Raw genomic sequence first — 11074 nt, forward strand, 5'->3', positions numbered from 1 at the left:
ATTCACTTATATGACTTTGGCTGTCATGAGGAAAAAAAATTTAATTTGTCCTGTCATGTAAAATCATGAATTATTTTTTTTCCATTTTTTAAGGGCCAGATTCCTAGAGTATGGAGGTTCCCAGGATAGGGGTCTAATCAGAGCTACAGTACCAGCCTATGCCACAGCCACTGCCATGCCAGATCCAAGCTGTGTCTGTGACTTACACCACAGCTCATGGCAATGCTGGATCCTTACCCCACTGAGCTGGGCTAGTGATCAAACCCACAACCTCATGGTTCCTAGTTGTTTTTGTTTCCACTGTGCCATGACAGGAACTCCACCATGAATTAATTTTACTGAATATCCAGTTGGTTTTTTTTGGTAGTCCTTAGCCTAGCTGCTGCTAGTTTTTTCAGTATTTAAAACAAACTCAAAAATATTAAAAATAAATTTATTTGCAGTGAAAGTGTTCTTGATTTTTTAATTTTTTTTTATGGCCACACCTGCAGCATATGGAAGCTCCCAAGCTAGAGAGAGGCTAGAGAGTCAAATCAGAGCTGCAGCTACAGGCTTATACCATAGCAACAGCAATGTTGGATCAAAACAACATCAGCAAGCTACACTGATTCTTACAGCAATACCAGATTTGTAAGCCTTGGGCAAGATCAAGGCTCAAACCTCCGTCTTCATGGAGACTATGTTAGGTTTTTAACCAGCTGGCTAAAATGGGAACTTCTGTAGGTATTCTTGAGAATACTGCTTTTGTTTTCCAGATACAAGGGTTTATAACAATTTAGGGAAATTTGATCCCTACCAAACAGTCAGTATTTTTATCATTATGCACCTGTTCATATAATTTGAATCAAAGAAGGAATGATCATCTTTACATGTTCTCCCTCTGTGGATTACATAGCACAGGTTTTTGCCTACCTAGATTACTTTCAGGTAATTTTTGTCTAACATTTATAAAAAATGTTGGAAGATCCTTAAAGGAAAGTGGGCGCAGAGTCTGATGATTAATGATTCCCTAATGAACATGGAGGTATCTTTTCTTCAGGCTACGTTTTCTCTGATATTAGTGGTCCTTCCATGTGAAGTGTTAATAAAACCATGGTATTGTATCTTGTTCAATTTCATTTGTAGTCATGGAAACCAAGGCCAGGAAAGAAGGCCCTGTGATTGGAAAGGTAATGAAAACCAAGTTCTCTTTCTATTTTTGAGTGTTTACATTTATTTTGTAGAATATCTGACTATAAATAATCCAGGCCAATTCAAAGAGCATATATATGTGAGTTTTATTGGATAGTTCAAGTACAAACATTTTTTTCTTTAAAAATATTTTGATTTTTTGTGCTTAATATGGAAAGTGAAGTAAGAGGTATCTATTTATGAATACGCTTTCATCTCTATTTGCGTATATGCCTGTGTGTCTATATCTCTATATGTATATAGTCATTTTAGCCTTAGCCCACATATAGGAATAAAGATGTTAACAGTCATCTAGAGATAACTAACCTAGATTTTAGTTAGGTTTATTAGAATAGTTCACACAATAACCAGCCATCTGTCCTATGAAATGTTATTTTTCCAGGGCTTTTCTTCCCTTGTGAACAGAGCAGTTCAGTTAAATAAATTCTAGGAGTCCTTTGGACTCCTAGTTTTAATAAATTCTTATAAATGTCATTATCCAAAGTACTTGTTTGTCTAATATTTTATGGCACACATGGTATGCAATTAACAAGGGATGTATTTCATTTCTTTAGCCCTTTTCACTTCATCATTCACTTCCCTGTTCCATAGGCTATATAAATCGATGGGTTTAACATAGGAATCATCAGGGTATAAAACACAGATATCACTTTTTCTTGATCTAAGGCAAATTGGGAACTTGGTTGAATGTAACTGAAGTTTATAGAGCCATAGAATAAAGTCATAGCCATGAGATGTAAGGCACAGGTGGAGAAGGCTTTGTGTCTACCTGCTGCTGAGTGGACCCTCAGGATGGCAGCAACAATGAAGATGTAGGAGATCATAACAGTCATGAAAGTTATCATGACAATAATGCTAGAGAAGATTAAAAGCAACAATTCATTGTTGGATGTGTCAGAACATGACTGCTTCAGCAGTGGGGGAAGGTCATAGAAGAAGTGCCTGATGATGTTTGTTCCACAGAAAGACAATTTCAGCAAACCAATAATGTGTGTCAATGAGATTATTAAACCTCCCACACAGGAGCCAATGACCAGTACAACACAAACTACTTTTGCCATAGCCACTGTATAAAGCAAAGTGTTCACAATGGCCACATAGCAGTCATAAGCCATTCCTGCCAGCAAGAAAGCCTTCGAGTTAAGGATTGATACAAATAAAAAATATTGCACAATGCATGCCCAAAAAGAGATTGTCCCTGGTTCAACAAAGAAGTTCAGCAGAATTTTGGATGCAAAGACTGATGAATAGCAAATGCCAATGAATAACAGGCAGCTCAGGAAATGATATATGGGTGTTTGGAGTTTGGGTGTTATTTGGATTAGAACAAGTATTCCAAAATTTCCCACCAAGGAAATAGTATAGATGAGTAGGAACAAAAGGAAGAGGACCACTTTAATGTCAGCATGATTCGTCAATCACAAAAGTATAAATTTGGTCACTAAGGTAAAATTAACATCATTTTTCTTGGTGCCTGTTAATGATAAGGAGTTTGGAATAAGTGGAGAATAACTGTGCTGTGTTATCAAGACTACTTGGAAGAGACACATGCACCTGCATGTTCATTGCAGCACTATTCACAATAGCCAGGACATGGAAATATCCCAAATGTCCATCGACAGATGATTGGATTCAGAAGATGTGGTATATATACACTATGGAATACTACTCAGCCATAAAAAAGGATGACATCATGCCATTTGCAGCAACATGGGTGAAACTAGAGAATCTCATACTGAGTGAAATGAGCCAGAAAGACAAAGGCAAATACCATATGATATCACTTATAACTGGAATCTAATATCCAGCACAAATGAACATCTCCTCAGAAAAGAAAATCATGGACTTGGAGAAGAGACTTGTGGCTGCCTGATGGGAGAGGGAGGGAGTGGGAGGGATCGGGAGCTTGGGCTTATCAGACACAACCTAGAATAGATTTACAAGGAGATCCTGCTGAATAGCATTGAGAACTATGTCTAGATACTCATGTTGCAACAGAAGAAAGGGTGGGGGAAAAACTGTAATTGCAATGTATACATGTAAGGATAACCTGACCCCCTTGCTGTACAGTGGGAAAAAAAAAAAGACTACTTGGAATCACTAACTAGCAGTATGAGTTGAATTATTGGCCTCTATACTGTAGTTATTTTACTTATAAAATTAGAAAAAATAACTTGAAATTTCTAGTTTCTTCAAGCACAGTTTACTTGCTTACTACATAGGAAATTGCTTATTTTGAAGAAAGAAAACATTAGGGTCTTAGCTTCAGGATGCATTCAAAACGCTTCTCTTAATATGAAGAAAAAAACTCTAGTGAATTTAATTTTAAAATATGTAAAGTCCAGTTTATAAAGCATAATATTTCAAGTTGGAAAATTTTAAGCTCTCCTTGACATTCTCATTAAGACTTCTTATTTGGATTTAATAGAACTAATATCAAATGTATCAATTATATAGGAACAAACAGTATTGGAAAATTTCAATGAGTTTTTCCTCTTATGCTGTCATGTTTAGCTCATACTCTACATTCATCTAAACCTGAATATAATGAAAGGCAAGGCACAAATTTTGAAAACTTCTGGAGTCATCCTTAGAAATTTGCCAGAGGGGGGTTCCCATTGTGGCTCAGTGGGTTAAGGACCCAATATTGTCTACATGAGGATACAAGTTCAATCCCTGGCCTTGCTCAGTAGTTTAAGGATCTGGTGTTGCTGCAAGCTGCTGAGTAGGTCTCAGATGCAGCTTGCATCCAGCATTGCTTTGGTTGAGGTGTAAGCCTCATCTGCAGGTTCCATTTGACACCTAACCCAGGAACTTTGATGTTTCAGGTGCATATGGGGAAAATAGTAGAGAAAAAAAGATGAGAAAAAAAGAGAAAATAGCTAGAAAGATTGGCTGGGAAGAGTGACCTTTAGGAATGAGAAGAGAAATCACTCTGAGCTGGAAAATGAAACATGATGAACAAAGCTTATAATAGGCCTTTCATATCCAACAGCAATACTTGTCCCAGGAAACTCAGGAAACAGAGTATATTCTTTCTAAGAAAAAGTAAAGCAAACTTATAAAAGCAAGCTTGGCACAACATTGTAAATCAACTACATTTTAATAATAAAAAAGCAAATCTATAAAACATTCAGCTATTTCTTTGCAATACTTTGTTTTTCATGATGTTCCACCATGTTTCTTAGAATATGCAAAGGATCTTTTCCACTTCACCAATGTACATTTATTATTACATATTTTGCCCATAAAATTGAGCTATCTTTTCACATGTATATAAAAAATAAAAATACAGGAGTTCCCTTTGTGGCTCAGTAGTTAATTAACCCAACTAGGATCCATGAGAATGCAGGTTCAATCCTTGGCCTCACTAAGTGGGTTAAGATTTTGACATTGCCCTGAGCTGTGGTGCAGGCCACAGACCTGCCTTGAATCCCACATTGTTGTGGCTGTGGTGTAGTTTAGCAGCTGTAACTCCAATTTGACCCCTAGCCTGGGAACTTCTACATGCAGCAGGTATGGCCCTAAAAAGCAAATAATAATAATAATAAAATAATAAATAAATAAATAAATAAATAAATAAATAAATAAATAAATATTCTCAACAATTCAGGACATTAGCAACTTTACTTTCACAGAATAAAGGATGTTGGATGGAGTTCCCGTCGTGGCGCAGTGGTTAACGAATCTGACTAGGAACCATGAGGTTGCAGGTTCAGTTCCTGCTCTTGCTCAGTGGGTTAAGGATCTGGCGTTGTCATGAGCTGTGGTGTAGGTTGCAGACATGGCTCGGATCCGGCGATGCTGTGGCTCCGGTGTAGGCTGGCGCCTACAGCTCCAATTCGACCCTTGCCTGGGAACCTCCATATGCCGTGGGAGCGGGCCAAAGAAATAGCAAAAAAGAAAAAAAAAAAAAAAAAAAGATGTTGGAATTGGGGCTTTATCATCCTTCCACTTGGGAGATACTTTTCCCTGTGTACAGTAGGTAAAACTCAGAAACAGAATATTTTAGGATTACTGAAATAATAAGAACTAAGGAAATATTTGTTACATGTAGAGTATCTGGAATGACATGTGAATAATACCCATAGGGAAACATAGTTATGACTAAGAATGCAATTAATGGAGTTTCAGTTGTGGCTCAGCAGGTTAAAAACTCAAAGTTATCTCTATGAAGATGCAGGTTCAAACTTTGGCCTGGCTCAGTGGGTTAAGGATCCTGTATTGCTGGAAGCTTAGGCACAGGTCTCAGATGCAGCTTGGATCCTGCATTACTATGGGTGTGGAGTAGGCCTAAGCTGCAACTCCAATTCAACCCCTAGCCTTGGGAACATTCATATGCTACAGGTGCAGCCTTAAAAAAAGGTAATTCATTTTTAAATAATATTCAGATTTGAATTTAAACATTGATTTTTCATTACCTCCACAGAAGTTGCATAATAACTTGGAAGTTAACACAGAAAAAAAGATTTGAGTGTAGTATAAGGAGTGAGAATTAGCCAAGTTACAGTTATGCCTTTCCCCTGTAATTTAAAGTCTTTATCACATTAAAATATGAGCATATTTTTTCTTTTTCTCCATTTTTTAATATTATTAATTTGTTGATAGAATGCATGTATGTTGAATATTTAAATACATGAATTTCACTTACCAATGAGTAAAAGAAAAATGAAATCAGCATTTATTTAATTCCTTTATGAACCTCATCACCATCTACTCTCGTGGATTATTTTTCTATATTCCCCCCAAAACCAAAACCAAAACCAAACACACAAAAGATACATTTGTCTGAGGTTTACAATGATATATATTAAGAGAATGACAGTAGTTAACAGGTAACAGGACTGAAATTCAAACTTTTTTTAATATAAGGCACAGACTCCATGCCATGAATGCAAGAGCAAGATGATAAATGAGTAGTTATATCAGAAAACATGTTTAGTTACAAATTTCAGGTATATATTTACCTTTGTTCAAATGGGAATAGAGCCCCTGGAGTTACCTTTGTGATCAAAGGGTACAATTAAATAGATTATTAAAAGTTTCTCAGTGCTTCTTGAGGGATTTAAGAAACTCAAGAACATAGTGGTTCCCTTAAGGTACTTCTCTTCCTGACTCTTACAATGAATAGAAGGAAATGTGGGGCAAGTATAGGAGAAAAAAAAATATATATATATGATCTCTGAAAAAAACAAAAAACAAAACTGCAGTAGAATTGACAGTGATGCCTACTCAGTATTTTAGCAAAGAGAGCTTTTCAGACAACCCAATTGTGCCTAGTGTCAGAAACACAGGAGATAATGTGGCTCAGCAGGTTAAGAACCTAACTAGTATCCATAAGGATGCAGGTTCAATCCCCAGCTTTTCTCATTGGGTTAAGGATCCAGCATTGCTGTGACTGTGGCATAGTCTGGCAGCTGCAGATTCAATTCAACCCTAAAATTATGTTCTATATGCCTTTGTGGCATAAAGACTTCCATATGCCACAGTGTGGAATTAAAAGCAGAAAAATAAAGAAAGAAAAAAATAAATAAATAAATAAACAAACACACATGTTCATGTAAATGCAGAAACAAAAGCAAAAGCAAATGCAAACATCAGTGAGCTTAAAGGTAGTTGTACAAGATCTGATTAAAAAAAATCAGAGGAAGGCAAGATGGCAGAAGAGTAGAGGGACACACTCACCCTCTCCAACAAACACAAGAAAAGCACATCTACATGTTAAACAACACACACAGAACAGCAATTAAATGCTGGAAGAAGAACTTAAACCTCCAATAATGACAAGAATCTCGTGACATAACTGAGTAAAACAAGAGAAAAGAGAGTAAGAGAAGGGGAATCGGGACTGGACATGTGCTCCCAAAAGGGAACTGTGGAGGAGAAAAGGAATCCACACCCTGGAAAGTCACCTAATTGATGGTAAGATCAACCAAATCCAGGGATCTCCAGAGGCCAAGAAGAGCAGTAGGTCTGAGATCTGAAAAGCAGAGTGAGAGCCAAACTACTGGCACAGTCACCAAAAACCAAGATGCTTCGGTGGGGGCTGGGCACTGAGACCTTGGCTCCAGAGGTTAGCCTCAGGAGCAGGCTGGGGTTGGCAGTGTAGAGACTCCCTTTGGGACTAGGAAGCAGTAGGTTGGGTTGGCGGTGTGGAGACAGCCTGGGGTACTTGGAAGTGGTTGGTTGGGTGGTGGTGGTGCAGAGACAGCCTGAGGGATTAGGAAGCAGTGCATCATGGGTGGAGGGAAAAAATACACTAAGGGCTGGGGAGTGAAAAGCCACAACAGAGGGAATCTGGGAGAAGATCTGGACCCACAAGAGAGACAAGGTGCCAGTGTTGGGGAGGGGAGAAGAGGAGGGGTGAGCTTCCGTAAAATACTCCTTGAGCCACAGTGAGCATACTTGCCCACCAGCTAGCAGAGAGCAGTGCTTCCCAGTGCATCCCCCAACCCCTGCCCCACACACTTGCCTGACCTGAGGCCATCTGCCATCCTGGAGGGCTAGCCTCACCACTTGTGGGGAAGCTGACTACTTCAGGGGCTTTGCCCACCCTGGCCTGCCCACCCTCTGGAGGTGCTATACTCTCATAGAGCAGCTGCCCACCACTGCCTGTCCCCTGGAAGAGCTCTGCAGCCCAGAAACATCAGAGCAAGCTCTGCCCAGCAACAGAAAGTCTATCTCCATTGCAGGGTGGCCCTGCCGGTTCTGGCTGCCCTGGGGAAGTGATCCCTTGTCTCCCAGCAGCCCAGCTAGCTGCTGCCACCCTCAGGAAGTGCTGAACTCATGCGGAGCAGCTGCCCAGAACCACCCATCCCATGGAAGAGCTCCACATCCCAGAAACACCAGCAGAAGCTCAGCCTGGCCACAAGAAGACTACATCCATTGCGGTGTGGACCTGCCAGTCCTACCAGCCCTCAGGAAGTCCTCCTTTGGTTCAGAGTGACCCTGCTAGCCCCGTCTACCTTCAGGAAATGCCACACTGCCTCAAAGAAGACCATCCAACAATGCCAGCCTCAGGAACCACTACACAGCAGTGCCAGGGCAAACCCTGCCCAGCAACAGGGAGTAGAACTCCACCAAGAAAAAGAAAATATCAAGCAAGATGAAGAAGCTGAGAAACCACCCCCAGTCAAACCAACAGGAGAACTCACCTAAAGCATTCGACAATGAAACAGACCTCTGCAGTCTGACAGACTTTGAGTCCAAAAAGGAGATAGTGAAAATACTGAAGGAATTAAGAGATGATATGAATAGTAATGCAGACTCCCTCAGAAAGGAACTAGAAAATATAAGGAGGAGCCAAGAAAAACCAGAAAATTCATTTGTAGAGATACAAACTGAGCTAAGGGCATTAAAAACCAGAATGAATAATTCAGAAGAATGAATTAGTGATGTGGAAGATAGAATAATGGAAATCACCCAATCGGGTCAGCAGACAGAAAACCAAATGAAAAAACATTAAAGCAATATAAGAGACCTATGGGGTAATATAAAGTGGGCCAATCTACATATAATAGAAATCCCAGAAAGAGTAGAAGACAAGGGGATGGAAAATATATTTGAAGAAATTATCACTGGAAACTTCCCAAATATAAAGGATACTGATTTCAAGATACAGGAAGCACAGAGGTCCCCAAACAGGTTGAACCCAAATAGACCCACACCAAGACACATTATAATAAAAATGGCAAAAGTTACTGATAAAGAGAGGGCCCTAAATGCAGCAAAAGAAAAGCAAAATGTTACTTCTAATGGAACCCCCATAAAGCTATCAGCTGATTTCTCTACAGAAACTCTACAGGCCAAGAGGGAATGTCAAGAGATATTTAAAACACTGAAAGGAAAAAAAAATGCAAGCTAGAATACTCTATCCAGCAAGAACATCATTTAAAATAGAAGGGGTAATAAAATTTTTTTCCAACAAACAAAAGATAAAAGAATACAGCAATCCAAAACCCATTCTAAAAGAAATATTGAGTGGGCTGTTCTATATCAAAAAAAAAAAAAAAAAAAAAAGAGAGAGAGAGAGAGAAAGGAAGAACTAGGATTGAGGAAACCACAATCAGAGAGCAGTCACTCAAATAAGCCAGCATACAGATCTAATCATGAAGATGTTTAAAACAAAACAAAATTAAAAAGAAAAGCAAGAGACATCAAAATCATAAAATGTGGGCAAAGGAAGTAAGGAAATAAATAGATTCTTTTTTTCTCTTTTTCTTCTTAATTTTAGTATGGTAATGAAGCATTTGAACCCACAGGACTATCAAGTGAAAACACACAATGATAGGAAGGGGTTAATATACTTAAAAAAACAGGACAGGACAACCACAAATCAAAACCAAACATTACATTCGAAAAAAAAAAAATGCAGAGAAAAACACTCAAGCAGAAAATAAACGGAGACCATCCAGCCAAAAAAAAGAAAGGAAGAATGGAAAATCATAGAATCAACTGGAAAAGGTTTAAAATGGCAATAAATAATCCTCTATCAATCACACCTTAAATGTCAATGGACTGAATGCTCCAATCAAAAGACACAGAGTGGCAGATTGGAAACACACACACACACACACACACACACACACACACACACACACAAAACCCTCAATCTGCCGCCTACAAGAATCTCATCTTAGGAGAAAGGACACATATAGATTGAAAGATTGAAAGTGAGGGGGTGGGAAAAATATTTCATGCCAATGGACATAACAGGAAAGCAGGCATTGCAATACTCATATCAGACAAAATAGACTTTAAAATGAAAGACATAAAGAAAGACAAAGAAGGACACTACTTAATGATTAAGGGATCCATTCAAGAAGAGGATATTACTATCATCAACATATATGCCCCAAATATAGGAGCACCCAGATACATACAACAAATATTAACAGACATAAAGGAAGAAATTGATGGGAATACAATCACAGTAGGAGACTTTAATACTCCACTCACATCAATGGAGAGTTCCTTTTGACAGAAAGCCAATAAAGCAACAGAGATCCTAAAGGAAACAATAGAAAAGTTAGACTTAATTGACATCTTCAGGATACTACATCCAAAGAAAACCAGAATAACACATTCGTCTGAAGAGTGTATGGAACATTCTCAAGAATCAATCACATACTGGGGCACAAAGATAACCTCAACAAATTTAGGAGCATAGAAATTTGAAGTATCTTCTCTGACCACAATGGTATGAAACTAGAAATCAACCACAGGAAAAGAAAGGAGAAAAAACCTACTACACGGAAACTAAACAACATGCTGCTAAAAAACAAATGGGTCAATGAGGAAATCAAGGAGGGAATTTAAAAATACCTCAAAACAAATGATAATGAAGGCACAACCACTAAAAATCTATGAGATGCCACAAAAGCAGTGCTCAGAGGGAAATTCATAGCAATACGGGCCTTCCTCAAAAAAGCAGAAAAATCTCAAATTGAAACTTAAGCCACCACCTAAATGAATTAGAAAAAGAAGAACAAAAAAGACCTAAAGTCAGCAGAAGGAAGGAAATTATAAAGATCAAAGAGGAAATCAATAAAATAGAGACTCAAAAAACAATGGGGAAAATTAATAAAACCAAGAGCTGGTTCTTTGAAAAGGTAAACACAATTGAGAAGCCCCTGGCTAGACTCACTATGAATAGGAGAGAAAGAACCCAAATAACCAAAATTATAAATGAAAAAGGATAAATCACAATGGATATTACAGAAATACAAAAAACTATAAGAGAATACTATGAACAACTACATGCTAATAAATTTGACAATCTGTAAGAAATGGACAATTTTCTAGAATCTTACAGCCTGCCAAAACTGAATCAAGAAGAACCAGACCAACTGAAAAGAAAAATCCATATAAGTAAAATTGAACA

At 38.3% G+C, this 11074-nt stretch overlaps 1 protein-coding gene across 1 annotated transcript; it reads right to left on the minus strand.

Annotated features, from left to right (window-relative positions):
• On the minus strand, positions 1717-2741 carry LOC110261952 (olfactory receptor 1052-like). The gene is given in 2 exon segments (XM_021100535.1): positions 1717-1797; positions 1800-2741. Coding segments are annotated over 2 exon segments (1023 nt in total).

This window comes from Sus scrofa, chromosome 8 (assembly GCF_000003025.6).
Source record: "Sus scrofa isolate TJ Tabasco breed Duroc chromosome 8, Sscrofa11.1, whole genome shotgun sequence".
Taxonomy (NCBI): domain Eukaryota; kingdom Metazoa; phylum Chordata; class Mammalia; order Artiodactyla; family Suidae; genus Sus; species Sus scrofa.